At 46.0% G+C, this 15093-nt stretch overlaps 2 protein-coding genes across 2 annotated transcripts in view; one reads left to right on the top strand and one right to left on the bottom strand.

The window, feature by feature from the left end:
* The first annotated feature begins 488 nt into the window (after positions 1-488).
* Positions 489-1344, top strand: Sft2d3 (SFT2 domain containing 3). Its single transcript, XM_055625431.1, has one exon. It carries the CDS (start codon positions 631-633, stop codon positions 1267-1269), a length of 639 nt encoding a protein of 212 aa, XP_055481406.1. The 5' UTR covers positions 489-630; the 3' UTR covers positions 1270-1344.
* A 1674-nt stretch (positions 1345-3018) lies between these two features.
* The window catches only part of Wdr33 (WD repeat domain 33), a 105903-nt gene continuing 93828 nt past the window's right edge, over positions 3019-15093 (bottom strand). Inside the window, exons 18-22 of the mRNA XM_055625428.1 lie at positions 13806-14244; positions 9440-9603; positions 9250-9345; positions 7540-7755; positions 3019-5136 (exon numbers count right to left, since the gene is read on the bottom strand). Of these exons, the coding sequence (XP_055481403.1) occupies positions 4907-5136; positions 7540-7755; positions 9250-9345; positions 9440-9603; positions 13806-14244 (1145 nt within the window). The 3' untranslated portion in view covers positions 3019-4906. The remainder of the gene's footprint in view (positions 5137-7539; positions 7756-9249; positions 9346-9439; positions 9604-13805; positions 14245-15093) is intronic.

Here is a 15093-nt window from a genome sequence, read left to right on the forward strand (position 1 = left end):
CTATGGGTGATCTGCCTGCATGTTTGAACATGTACCACATACATGCCTACAGCGTCAGTGGAAGCTAGAAGAGGGAGTCAGATTTCCGGGAACCTACGTTATAGGTTCTTGCTAGCTGGCCTGCGGGTGCTGGTATCTGTACCTGGGTCCTCTGCAAGAGCAGCAAGTGCTCTTAACCGCTGATTCCTCTCTCCACCTTCTTCATTAGAACTGAGGTAACTGTAGACACTTTTAAAGAGAGAAATTTAAAAAAGAAAGGTAGGAAAGAAAGAAGAGAAGGAGGAAAAAGGAAATGAAATTGTTTACCCTTTCCCCAGATTCTTCCATTTGGCAGTGTTAGACACCCGACAGTATTGTCAGCAAAGCTATCCCTAGTGCATCCTTTTATTGCTACAGCCACTACTCTCAACTATCTTTTAATGCTGACAGGACTCACTCGGCGACTAAAGCATAAAATCAGGATGTGGGGGAGCATACAACAGCTGTACAGCCTTCTCCGGGTCTTCCGCAAAGCCTTGGACACCACCCTTCCGCCGCGGCCGACCAACCGCCGCCGGAGCTGGCTGCTTCCGGCCGCGGGGGCCAGATCGCGGAAGTGCCGGGCCCGTGAGCACCGCCACCGCGTCCGAGATGGCGGACCTCCACCGCCAACTGCAAGACTACCTGACGCAGGGCAAAGCGGGCAGGACGGCGGCCGCCGAGCCGCTGCTCGCCGCGAGGGCAGCAGAAGAGCCCGCGGCCGGGGCATGGCTAGGCCGCACGGCTCTGCGATGGCCGTGGGCTGCGAGCCCCACGGAGCCGCCGCCCGCGGGCGCGAGCTGCATCCCAAACGTGAGCCGCGGGCAGCGCCTGGCGGCGGGCGGGCTGTGCCTGCTGCTGGCGGCGCTCTGCTTCGGCCTGGCGGCGCTCTACGCGCCGCTGCTGCTGCTGCGCGCCCGCAAGTTCGCGCTCCTCTGGTCGCTGGGCTCCGTGCTGGCGCTGGCGGGCGCGGCGCTGCTGAGGGGCGGCGCGGCGTGCGGGCGCCTGCTGCGCTGCGAGGAGGCGCCGTCGCCGGGCGCCCTGGGCTACGCGGCCGCCCTGGGGGGCACGCTCTACGCCGCGCTGGCCCTGCGCAGCACGCCGCTGACGGCGCTCGGCGCCTGCGCGCAGCTGGCCGTCCTGCTGCGCGCGCTGCTGGGGCTGCTGCCCTGGGGCGGCGGCACGGCGCTGCGCCTGGCGCTCGGCCGCCTGAACCGCGGGGCCGGCCTGGCCGGCGCGCTCCCGGTGTGACGGTCCCCCGTCTGGAGGAAGCGGAGCCGGGGCGGCTAGAGACGGTGCGTGCGAGCACGGCCACCCACGCTCCACGCTGCCGACAGGACCGCGCGGCGGAGTCCGTGAGCTCGGAGCGGCTGTCACCAGCAGACGCACGGGGCTGGGTCAGAAGATCCTTAGGCTTCTTCCGTTCTGGGCAGCATGGGGCCCGCGAAGACGTGATTGTGCCTGCTAACTGTGCTGTGGAGAAGGCTGCCAGTGAGCTGCTTTCGTACTAACTGGCTTTACTTGGACGTCAGGTTAAGAGGTCAAAAGACATGAATAGCTTTCTGACTTGGCTGCTTTTGGAAGAACTACATTCTCCCTTTTGTCGTTTAAAGAAATGCAGTAAGGTTTCGGTTTTACTGCAGTTTTTCGAAGCCTCATTCCTATTCACTGTAAATCAAGCCAGATTATCAGATTAAACACTAAATTTAGCCACTGGATTTAAAACTGATTAGTTAATACTACCTCATGTTTTTTTTTTTTTTTCTTTAGTAAATATGGTGCTTTATAACATTTAAGGAAAATTAATCGTAAAAACAACACACCAAAGAGCAATATTCTGAATCAAGAAGCCAGATATCCAGTATGATGCGTGGCAACGTTTGCAAAGGCTTCTGCAAACGATTCCCTAAGGAATCCTGGGAGACAAACATTTTTATATCTTTATATCTGCAGTTAACATAATTATTATAGATAGGTTTTGCCAAGTTTTCATGATTCCTAACGTTGCTGCTTTTCAAAGTACTACACAATTCAATACTAATGTAATGTATAATTGCTGTATTTCCGAGGTTCAGCAGGTACTTTTGTTTTTGTGGTGTTGGGGTGAAATCAGCATCTAAAGGTATCGTACTTTATTGACAAAACCTGGGTTCTCAGTATTGACTCTTGGTGCACTAGAAAGTAAAGTATATTTAACAGCTTATAATTATACACCAGTGGTTCTCACACTAGACTGGCACATCCAGAGTATGTGAGAAGCACATTTTATCAGTTCATTTATGATACCTGTGGATGGGTCCGGACATTTTTATATATGAGAAGTGCTGCATATATTACATATTATAGAACTATGTGTATTATAAATAATATATATTATTGAAATATATGTTACATATATAATCTAAAACCACACCAGGTGTTTTTACGTTCAGCTGAGGCTGAGAACCACATCTGTGCAGCAGCTTGTACAATGTAAAAGTTGTTTTCCAAACTGCTCCAATGTTGCCTTAGCAGGATAGGTCAGACAGTAGCCAACTGCTGCTTCCTCAGTCCCCAGTGATGTGATGCCACAGTGGCCAACATTTCAACTTCATAGGCTCCCAAGACACCACCCTCTTTACTACTCCCTGTTAATCCGGTTTGCTGTGCTCCCCAGACAGTAAATAGAGCTGCCTACCTCTTTCAGGAAAGGAGTGCTATTTTCAAGTAGTGACATGCACGTTTTATGTTACTGTATTCAAGATATTAAAATTCTGTTTCCAACATTGTCAAGAATCCATTACTTGAAAATAAGTTTTATAAAATTCTAAGCACAATACCTTATATTTTGACAGTAGTGTTTATAGATATTTAATGTCTAATGTAGAGGTTCTGTTAATAAATTCATTCTCAAAATATGAGCTGGATAGTCTCAGGTCTCCTTCATAGCTTCATGGAGCTTGATTGTAAGTTGTTTTTATGTTATGCCAGAATTCAAGTGAGGAGGAATACAGCTTCTAATAGTGTGGGTGCTGACATTTTTATTTTTGAATTAAGAAGGAAATTGTTAACTTGAAATCTTCAGATTCTAGCACCCAAACAATCAACATTTCTTCACTCCATACCCACAGAGAGCTAGGGAAGAGTTCTGTGCACTGACCAACTGTGTCAGTATGTCTTTTCTAAGCAACCAGAGATGTCCAGAACCACTCAAATTGCCAGTAAACCTGTCTTCATGGGCCAAAACGCTGGTAATGCAAGGAGAGGTTAGCAGCTCCAGGAGTGACCTTTCTTAGAAAGACCAGTGGTCAGGGTAGAGAGACCACTCAGTGGTTAAGAGCACTAGCTGCTCATCTGGAAGACACAGATTCAGTTCCTAGCATCCATGTAGTGGTTTACAGCTGTCTGTAACTCCAGTGCCAAGGGATCTAACAGTCTTTACTGGTCTCCACAGACACCAGTCACACAATTGGTACACAGGCATGAACACAGGCAAAACATCCATTCAAGAAAGAAAGAAAAAAAAGGAAGAAGGCAGCATCGGAAGGGGTATCTCAAACTGAAAAATTGACTTTTCAACCTGAGCCTTTCGGGGGTTTTGAGAGGGAGGTAGTGAGACAAGGTCTCAGGTATCCCAAGTTGCCCTGAAAATTACTTTGTAGTCAAGGATGGCAATGAACTTCTGATCCTCCTGGATCCACCTCCCAAATGCTAGTTTATAGATGGGTATTTTTAAAAAAGAGGATGTGCGTGTGTAAGAGCTAGGAGTTGAGTTCCAGCCTCTATATGTGCTCTTAACTGCTGAGCCATCTCTCTAGGCCCTATCTTTGCCTTTCCTTGGGGGAGAGGGGTTGAGACAGGGTTTCTCTGTGTAAACAAGGCTGTCTTGGAACTCCCTCTGTAGACTAGGCTGAGCTTAGAGACGTGCTTGCCTTTGCCTCCACACCCAGCATTTTATTTTATTTTTTTTTAAAGGAAGAAATTTGTCACATCAAAGAACTTTCTGGCTAATGCTATCTTCTACCTTCAATCTTGAAATCTCTACAAAGTGAATGTGGAAGAGGAGATTGTTTTCCAAAACGTATATAACTTTGTTCCACTTCCTTTGAATTGCATGATAAGATACATGTGGTTAAGTCATTTACACCTGGTTTCTCTCCCAATGAAGACAAGACCATTCAAACCTAAACTGCCAGGAGATGCATCCAAGGGAGAGCCTCTAGTTGAACACCCAGAAGATTTGTTTCTCAACAATGTAAATTTTCACCCTGTAGAGCATGTCTGAGGTTTTGAGCCTTCTTGAACTACGTCAGAGCAATTTTTAAAGTATTCCTTATTGCATAACAAAAACAGTGTAACAGAAAGATAAAAATTATTTGAAAAGCACAGAGTTGACAACTGAACGTCATCTGTCGTGACAGTAGTAAGTGCACTCTCACCAGGTTGGATGCACAAAAACCATGCACTCCCTCCGCGAGCACTACACAACCAGTTGTTTCTGTTAATTCTTGAGTAAATCACATTCTGTATTCATACAAAACAAGGTTTTTTTTTTTCCTCTGACAAACTGTACATATAGAAATTTCCAATTGGACATGAACTTAACTTTGTGGAGGTGCTCCATTTCTCATGACACTTAAAAAAAAAAAAAAGGATTCCAGCTTTTATCTTCACAAACAACATGGGAGAGTTAGGGCAACGAGGGTGGACAAGACAAAACAGGGCCAACTACCCTGGGGAGTTGGCAGCAGTCTCTTCATCTCAAACACGGGCTCCTTGAACTCAGCTGCCCCGGAAGAAGAGTTCAGGGCTTCAGTGGTAAAGGCTTGTTTTTGCTTCGCGTAGTAAGTCCACCACAAGAACTTCTTAAATACTATCCAGAGAGGCCAAGGGCTACTCAGCTCTCCTCCTACCGACCCCTCCCAGTACCCCTTGAAGAGCCTCTCCTGGGAGGGCCAGAGTTCATGTTACTCCCTCTACCCCAGTTACTGCCGCTCCGGCCTCCTCGAGAAGACGAGCTGCTGCCTGGAGGGCCACCAAAAGGTTCATCTCTGTGGTATCCATCATGATGGTCTCCATCCAAAGAGCTGGAACGCCCGGATTTTGGCACTCTCTGGGAAGGTCCTGGGCCCCCTCGGCCTAAAACAAAATGTGAATCAAGAGATGACTTTATGTATCACAGCATTTGCTTTCCAGGAATTCCTGGTACAACTCTCTCTCCCTGAGGACAGTGGAGCAACAGGAGGTCCTAGGGAGATAAAACAATGGTGTTCAGAGCTGACAAGGCTCTAGCCAGCCTGAGCATGGCAAACATGGCTCTGGCAGGCCTTGCCCTTTCCCCATTCCCTCTGTCTTGCTAAAAACCATTACATTACATTGCTAAGGCTGGACACCAAGGTCTATTCCATTAGTTGGTTGGCCACTTCCTCTTCTGAGGCTGCCTACCAAGGTCCAGCTTTCAAAGTGTTGGAGTCTAGCAACCAAAAGCCCAATCAAAACATTCCACACCATCCTAGTCATTTTGAACACAGCCTTCCTCTTTTTTTTTTTTTCTTTCTTTCCTCTTAAAAAAAATATCTGCAAGGTCATTTGCTGCTGGTTTTCTTCCTAAGTCGGAAATCAGCCACTTTACTTTCCTTCCCATTTAATAAAGGATCTGTGAAAATAGTTGTTTGGGTGTGTTAGGAAGGAGCACTCCATTGTGTGTAGGTCCCTCCAAGAGCAATGAAGTGGGTTCCTCTGCTCCTTTCTGACCTCATCTTTACCACCCTGGCTCATGGCCTCAGCCTTCTATATCTCCGGGGGCCATACACACCCCAGGGCTGTTTGACAGAGGACTGGAAGCCAGCAAACACTAAGAATCCCCAGAAACCTGCAGCACAGTGGAACATGTTTTTTCTCTCCTGTGCTACCAAAGTACTTTAAGAGAAGATTTCAAAAGCATCTGCTAACTTTGGAAGCAACTAAGATCCACAGGCTGCTGCAGCTGTTAACAACAAGGGCTCCACTTAGGATCTGTGTTTATAGCTCATGATATAAGGCTTCCTTCACCTTTAGTGATGTGAAATATTCTCAATGAACAAAGATAAACTGGCTCTCAAAGATTTTCTAACTTTAACTTACTTCAGACTTAAGATAGTAGATGTTTAGCTACAAGTAAAATTGTCTTAAAACCCTTCCTTAGGCCAGTGAGATGCCTCAGCAGGTACAAGCACTTGCTACCAAACTCAGCAGCCCAAGTTCCATGCCCAGGACAAGACAGGAGAGGACCAACTCGGGCAAGTTGTCCTGTAACCTCTGCATGTGCACCGTGGCTCCCACACACAAACATACAAAGTAAATACAATTTGGAAAAGTGTAAAAGAAGCTTCCTGGGGAGAGAAAGTGAGCTTTCTTCAGTGGTGTACCCCAGGACAGTTGGTCACACTCCAATGGAGGGCCCCCTCCTCCACCCACGCACATATGAATAGTGCTAACTGAATTCAGTGGGCTATACAAACAACCAGAAGATTTATTAAATTGGGAGGGAGCCCTGGGCGTCAATAGATCTGGGATGAGTTGATCTAAATATACTGTGTTTTAAACTACCAAAGAATAAATACAGTTCTTTCTTTTTTCTTCTTGAGCTCAATGGTACAGTGCTTTGTCTACTATGTGCCAAGATCCTGGGTTTGATTCCCAGCATTCACTGCAAAGTAAATGAAAATGTAAATAGTACGTTTTTCTTGTGAAATATGATTGGTTCATCTCCTAGAGCATGTTCTTGCAACACTACTATTGCATCCAATGGAGATGAAGATGTTAGGGGAACTTGCCAGGCAGGAAATGTGGCTTATCATCATGCAAAGCATCTTAAGCTAACCTAGGGTAGCCTGAGCAGAGCTGTCAGCTAGTACGTAGTTGTCATGCTAGCCACATGTCTGGCCAGGGCATCCTGACTGCCCATGAACAAATTCATCCAGGACCATAGCATACTGAGCAGTGCTGTTTAAGCAGGGAGGGAGATGGACTACATATGCACTAGTCTTTTCTGGGAAGACTCCATAGACAGCAAGTGAACAAGATGGGACATCGAAAGCATTTGACACAGGCCACTGCCCAGCCCAAACTGAAGCCAGACTTGTAGTCAGCAGTCACTGGCTGCTACTGCTCCTACTTAAAGTGCCAGTGATGCTCCTCCCGGGCTCAGGCCAAAAAGTACAGTACAGCAACTGGGAGAAGATAGCGTTCCCTTCCCCAAGAGGACAGATAACCTTCAGGGCTCCAAATAGCCACTGGCTGCATATTACAACTGCCAGTGGGACCAGCTAAGCAAGTAGGGTAGGAACACTGAAGAAAACAGCTGAGAATTCTGCTGAGTGAGTCTGCAGCTCCACCCAGCAGTGGAAAGGACCCAAAAAAGCTACACTCGCACTCACTAAGTATAAGAGCTTCAATGTCTGCCCAAACTAAGGTCAGAGGCAGAGGGGAGGCAGCCTTGGGGGCTCAGGACGTAAGTGGCAGACCCGTGCAGCTCTGGGACCTGGACTGCTGTCCTCCTACCTTTGCTTCCCCGGTCCTCCGAGGGGCCTCCTTGGGGCTCCATCTCTCTGTGTTCAGAAGTGCCTGACCCATCATGCCAGGGGCGCTTCCGGGGTGGTAGGGAGGCCATGTCCATGCCTTGGAGAGAAGAGGAGCGCTCTCTGCTAGCTGGTGAATGGCCATCGTGAGGGGGATGATCAGGGCGGGGAGCATCACGAAAATGTTCATGACCTGGTCCTGAAACGAGAGCCAAAGTTCTGTGTTTTCAAGGCTTGACACTCACTGCAGTCAAACAGTGCAGACCAAAGCAACCGGAGCGATGCCACTCAGAGCAACCTGAGAACTGAGAGCAGGAATGTCCATTTAACAGGTCAGGTGTGTATCACTGCGTGGATGTGAAAGGAAGAGCCTCTCACTAGAATATAAGGAGGCAGGTGTACGCACATGTTCTCAGTTGTCTTAGACTCGTGTTATGGTCGCAATCTTTACAGTTATTGAGGATGGGGCTAGAGAGTTGGATCAATGGGGAAAGCACTTGCTGTGCAAGTATGAGGACTAGAATTCAGATTCGCAGCACCCACATAAAAGCTAAATGTGCATTAAGATCCCAGGGACAAGCTGGCCAGCTAGACTAGCCAGATCAGCAGGCTCCTGACTCAAATGAGAAGCCCTGCTTCAATATAGAAGAGAGCCAGCCACCACAGAAGGTCAGCTTCTGGCTTCCATACACACACACACACACACACACACACACACACACACACACACACACACACGCATACCCACCTGTACACATGTAAGCCTACACATGTGAACATACAGACATACATACATTGCTCATATATACATACAAAAAAAAAATTAACTGAAGACTGCAAAGAGTCCACTAACAAAAAATCACATCTACTAATGTTTATGGTATCATCAGTTAAGATGAAAATTCTAATTCTTTTATTCTTATTTTCCAAATAGATAATTTAGTAAAAAGAGTGGTATTATTTGTGTATGTACTAGTATGTGTGGAAGCCAGAGAACAATATGAAGTGTCTTCTTCAGGTCTCTATTTTTTGCATTTCCCCGCCCCCCCCCCAAAGACAGGGTCTTAACTATGTAGCTCCAGCTGGCCTCAAACTCGATTACCTCTGCCTCCCAAGTGCTAGGTTAAAGGTGTATGCCACTACCTCTGGCCTCACAACTTTAATGAGAAAGGAACTTGTGTGGAACCTAACGAACACCAATTTGACTAAATAGGCTGGTCAGTGAATTCTTGGGATTCTCCTGTCTGTCTCTTCAGTGTGGAATTACAGACGCCACTAGCATGCATGGCTGAGAATTCAAACCCTTGTCTTCATGCTTACATGGCAAATATATTAATAAGACATCTCCCTAATCTAAGAGTGACATTGTTCTATACTCAACACAAATTCCAATTCCTTTACTATCTTGAAAAACAAAACAAAAAAAAACAAGCAAACATAAAAACAGGAATAATGGTGTACACCTGTAATCCCAGGAGACAGAGGCAGGTGGATTTCTATGAGTTCAAGGCCAGCCTGGTCTACATAGCAATCCAGAGAAGCCTTGTCTCAAAACCAAACCAAAACAAACAAACAAACAAACAAGCAAACCAAAAAACCCAAAACTCCATGGAGTCAAACTAGAAAAGACAGAACCTGGAGATGGGCTCCCACTCTGTGAACTACCAAACCACAAGCATGTCTCCCTCCTTACCCGGCTCTCGGTTTCCATCCCAGGAGTCTGGCTTCCGTCCTCCTTCAAATCGAGGGAACTCATCAGGAGTGGGTAGTAAGCACTTCCTGGATCCCCCTACACAGAGGAGCAAACAAACCGTGCTCACACACCGCCCAGCTTTGCTCAAGGCTGCTTGTCCCTCAAACCAGCTGTTCTCAATACTTCTCACCTCGAGGGGTGCCACGGCCACGCCCTCTGAGATCCCGTCCTCGGGCTGCTTCATCGGAAGCATCAAAAACCTCTTCTGGACCAAAGTCATCAGGACCAGGAAAGTTGTCCCTCCCTCTTGGGGGAGCACGCCCTTCGTGTCTTGGGGGATTTCCTCTTCTAAAGCTGAAAACAAAAACAGAATGTCTACCTTTTGGAAAATATTACTCTTAAATATGGAGAAAGGTTGACAGGAAACTTTAATGAACAATGTAAATAGGGAGAAAAGCATTTTCTCTGTGTAGTCCTGGCTGTCCTGGAACTCACTCTGTAGACCAGGCTAGCCTAGAACTCAGAGATCCTCCTTAAAGTATTCACTTTACAGTGTCAAAACATACAGGAAGGCAACAATATAACAGAATGTTGGTTACTTAAGCTTTATAGGAACATACTAAAGATTTTCATGTATTCTTTTGTTCATTTCTCCCTCAACAACCATTATATTAGAATTGGTTCGTTCTTTCCTTCCTTCCTCCCTTTCTTTGTCACTACACCCACCCAACTCTGCTGTATTTTTTTATGACGAACTTTTTTTGACATACATAGTTGAAATGCATAACAGCACCTCCACTGGCCATAAGTGCTAAACAAATGGGCAATGGGTCAGAGTGTGAAAGTCTGAATGAAAATGGACCCCATATGTCCACATTTGATTGCTTGGTCTCCAGTTAGTGGAACTGTATGGGAAAGGGGTGTTTCACTGGGAGCGGGTTTTCAGGTTTCAAATGTTCATGCCAGGTAGAGTCTGAGTCTCAATGTCTGTCCCTCTCTTCTCCTCCCCACACTGATCCCAGTCTACTGCCATGTCTGTCAGCTTCCCTCCATGATGAGCATTGACAAACCCCTAAAACTGTGAACACGTCCCCTTAAACACTTTCTTTTGTAAGAGGTGCCTTGGTCACAACATCTCTTCAGAGCAACAGAGCACTAAGACACCAAGCATGGGTCAGTTTGCTCTCTAGCTCCCTCTTAATTGATTTCTTCCTCAGTGACATAACCAAAGCATCTTTGCTGTCAGTACAGCAAACCTGGGTCCGAAGAGGACTACACCAAGAGGCATGAGTAGGCCAGGACAGCCTCTACAGGAATGCTGTTTACCAAAACTCAACATGTTTTTCTCTACGCCCAAGCTGTACCAATGCCCTAGGTACAAATGGAGTCTTCTTTGCCTTTATTAGAAAATATCTACTGGTATGGACTGCTTATGTCCCCCTAAATTCCTGTGTTGAAGTTCTAATACCTATGTGGTACAATATAGGGTATATATACCTTATATGGTAAAGATCGGTGTACCATACTCTTGAAGGTAAACAAGGAGGATATTATGAGAACATGAAGGTAGAACCAGGTAATGAGATTAGGAAAGAGAAACAGAACAAACAGAACAAAGTTCCACTACTCACCCCACCCCACTCCCACACTCATACCCACACAGACATACATGCGAAGAAACATAAACTTGCAACATGAGAAAGGGCCTCACCATCAACTAATGCTAAAGGGCTCTGCTCTAGGCTTCCAGTCTCCATAACTGTAGAAAATAAATTCCTGCTTTTAAGCTCCCCAATTTTTGTTATGAGAGCCTGATCAAATATTAAGGTATCTTTTAATCAACTGATAACTCTAAAACCCCTCCCCAGTTTAACAGCAACCACTCTAGGTCCTAAGGAGACAACAGGAAATTGATGTGCTCGCAAGCAATATAAGCAATAAATAAATATAGCCAAACATGATGGCATGCATCAGGAATTTCTGAACTTGGGAGGTGGAGCGAAAAGGAACATGAGTTCAAGGTTAAACCTTGGGTTAAATAGAAAGTTTGAGAACAGCCTAGGATACATGAGATGTGACTTCAAAAGAGAACAGGGCTGGAGAGATGGCTCAGTGATTAGGATGACTTGCTGCTTTATAGAGGACCCAGGATTGTTTCCCAGCGCCTACATGGCAGCTCACAATCATTATAATTCCAGTTCCAGGATAACCAATACCCTCTTCTGTCCTCCATGGGCACTAGGCAAGCAGATGATATATATATTCAGGTAAGCATACAAACTTTTTTGTGTGTCGGGGGGGGAGGGTCTTGGCTACTGAGATAGCTCAGCAGTAAAAGCATTTGCTGCCAAGCCTGACACCCTGAGGACCATTCCCAGGGCCCACATGGTAGAGAGAACTGACTACTACAAGTTGTCCCCTGACTTGCACGCCATAGCATATGCCACACACAAAAAGATAAACACATCAGAAGAGATGGCTCTGTGGTAGAGTGTGCACTGCTCTTCCTGATGATCTAAATTCAGATGCCAGCACCCTCATCAAGCAGTTCACAACACTGTAACTGCAGCTCTGTGGGATCTAGCACATTCTCCTTGCTTCATAGGATACCTACACTCATAATGCACATACCACATAGGAAAGACACACACAGAATAAAGAAATATAATATAATGTTTTGGAGGTTGGGTTTTTTTTTGTTTGGTTGGTTTTGTTTTAGTTTTGGTTTTCTAAAACAGGGCTTCTCTGTGTAGCCCAGGTTTTCCTGGAATTCACTCTGTATATCAGGCTGGCCTCGAACTCAGAGGCCTGCTTCTACCTCTCAAGTGCTGGGATTAAAGGCACTCATCACTACTTCCCAGAATAATACAAAAATTTTAAAAAGTTTGTCAGTTAATCAAAACAAACAAACAAAAAAGTTTGTCAGAAGTTAGGTGAAGTGCCACATGCCTGTAATCACAGAAATTTGGGGTGAGGGAGCTGGAGTTCAGGGCCAAGTCTACTCTAAACTTTTTTAAAAAAATAATCGTGTGTGGGTATATGAATGTAGGCATATACATGCCCCAATGTGTGTGTGTGGAGATGACTGAGTAACTTTCCATCTTGTTCAGGCAGGATCTCTCTTCTATTTCTGCCCCTCTACATATCTCAGGCTATCTGGCCCTCAACCTTCCAGGAAATTCTCCTGTTTCTGTCTCCTATCTTGCCATAGGAGTAATGGAATTACAGATCTGGCTTTTTACTTACATGAGTTCCAGGGATCCAAACTCAGGTTGGAAAGCTTGCATGGAATGTACTTTCACCTCTCCAATCCTGTACTGACATTTTATATAGACGTTTGCTCATTACTGTCATTACTTCCTAAACAATATGGTCTAGCTGCATGGTGGTGTACTCTTTTTAATGCCAGCATTTGGGAGCAGAGGCTGGTGCATCTGTCAGTTCCAGGCCAGCCTGGGATACATGGTGAGACCCTCTCTCAAATACATGATACAATACAATATAATAGCTTTCTGGAGCTGAGGAAATGGCTCCAGAAAAGCCACTGCCACACAAGCATGAGGATCTGAGTTCATATCCACAACACACATATGCAAGTGAGGGTACAGCATTATGTGCCTATAACTTCAGCCCTGGGGACACAGACACAAAAAGATCCCAGCAGCTAGCCAGCCAGCCAGCTTGTCTGAACTGTTCAGTATAAGAGACAGCGTCTCAAAAAAGACAGAGGCAAGACTGATAGATGATTCAACCCCAGCCCTCCACACATGTGCACCCACACAAACATGTACATACGCAACACACACGGCGTGAGCCATAGCTTTCTGCAGTGTTGTTCCAGATGGAGGGGAAAGCACAGAGAGTAGCACAAATGTATGACAGCACATGAGTCTAGGCTGAAACTCTGTCATGGGTGGACAAAAGTATAAATGAAGACACAACAAAATGTGAAGTCTATACAATATGCAGACTCAAGAAATCAGTGAGTATTATACGGAAGTGAGTTCTTATACACTCGGTCACACTATCACTAGTTATGCTCAGTATCATTTAAACTAATTCGTGTTTTTCTTCCTTCACATGGCGTCTATTCTTTGATCTAATTTTGTTAAGACCTTTCAGCAATTCCCCTAAATCTGAAACCATTTACAAGCCTTTTATTTTCAATTACAGTATCTGGCTCAGATCTCATAATCTAAGGTGAGCCTGGACACTGCAAAAAAGACTCAAGACACTCTCTGAGCATAGAGAGTCTCCTGTCTCTTTAAAATGACTCAGAAAAGTTAGCCAGGAATAGTGGTGCACACCTCTCAGGAGGCAAAGAAAGGACCGGGAATTCAAGGATAGCCTGCACTGTATCAGAACAAATAACTTCAAAGAAAAAGGGCTCAATTGTAAAGATCGTAGAGAACTACATATAACAACTTTCAAAGTCTAAATGCTAACCCACAGAAGCAAGGGCTAAATCAACACAATACTTTCCCCAAGGAAAGAAAAAAGACCTTTTTAGTGAGGACAGGGCAAATGCAGAGAACTCACAGAATACACTTTCATACCTTTCTTCCCTGCGCCCTCGAAAACGTGGGTCATCAGGATCCCGGGGAAACCGTTCATCTCCAGGTCTTCGGCCTTCCCATGCCCCTGGAGGGCCTCGGGCTGCACCCCGGCCATCCCCCTCACTAAATTCCCTGTGATCAGGTGGAAAGGGAGGTCCGGGGCCCCCTCGCCTCCATTTCTCTTCCTGTGGTAAGGGTCCTCCTCGTCCCTCAAATTCCCGTAACCGGTGGCCAAAGCGCTTGTCAGGATGGAAGTCGTCTGGTCTGCTGAAGTCGTCGGGAAAATCAGGGTGAGAGCCACGCCTGTCAGGAGGTCCCCTGCAGTCCTGGCCACCCCTGAAAGGGCCTCTCTCTGGTCCATGCTCAGGGCCACCGCTCTGCTCATGCCGCCTCTCTGACATGGGACCCAGGTGATGGTTGGGAGGGCCTCGAGAGTCACCTACAAGAAATAACACTGACTGTTACTGTGGCTTTCTTGAGGCCTGCTGTACAGGCCTTCTCTATAATCCCTGCCAATTTCGGGATGCACTTTACCCTATAATGGTCTCCTCCTGGGTTCTTGGTACACTTAAAAGATAAACATCCCAAAACATCATATAATGGGGAAACCACTGGTTTTGGGGGTACAACTTTCAGCTTTGTAACTTGACCTATGAATAATCACTAATCTCTAGGGAGTATCCACTTCTCAGTCATAAGTTAAAAACATAAGCAAGCTTCTTGGCATGAGAATGGCCTTTCCTGCTTTGCTGCTGTTCCTCCTATGACTTTATTTTGATCAATGGATTGATACCCAAAAGACACAACAGAGAAGTCAGACTACAGGCTGGGAAGCTGAAAGCTAGGAGGCTGTGTTATGAAGAATTTCACCTCAGCCAGGTGTAGTGGCACATGCACTTGGGAAGCAAAGGAAGATGGGCTTCTCAACGAGTTTGAGGCTGGCCTGGTCTACAGAGTAAGTTTCAGAACAGCCAGGGATATATAGTGAGATTCTGTCTCAAAAATAAAAACAAACTTTGTACATGCACAGACACACACACAGTCGCATATGAACGCACACCTCTGCTCATGTATAAGCCACAAAGCCATCACAGGCACTGGGTCTACATTGCTGACACCCACTATCCATCCTTTGGCCTATTTTAGGACTCAAAACACATTTTTCCATTAGGCTTATGGAACCATTGGCCTCTCTAACAATTGCTTGAGAACTAGAGAGTCCTGCTGCCCTTCAACCTTGGGATTTGTGTTTACACCTTTTTTGCTCTTTCTCAAAATGATGTGCCTC

This window comes from Psammomys obesus, unplaced genomic scaffold (assembly GCF_907164565.1).
Source record: "Psammomys obesus unplaced genomic scaffold, mPsaObe1.curated_primary_1811, whole genome shotgun sequence".
NCBI classification, from domain to species: Eukaryota; Metazoa; Chordata; class Mammalia; order Rodentia; family Muridae; genus Psammomys; species Psammomys obesus.

Coding starts and splice junctions, on each gene's coding strand:
- Sft2d3 (XM_055625431.1), top strand. CDS start 631: ATGGCGGACCTCCACCGCCAACTGCAAGACTACCTGACGCAGGGCAAA.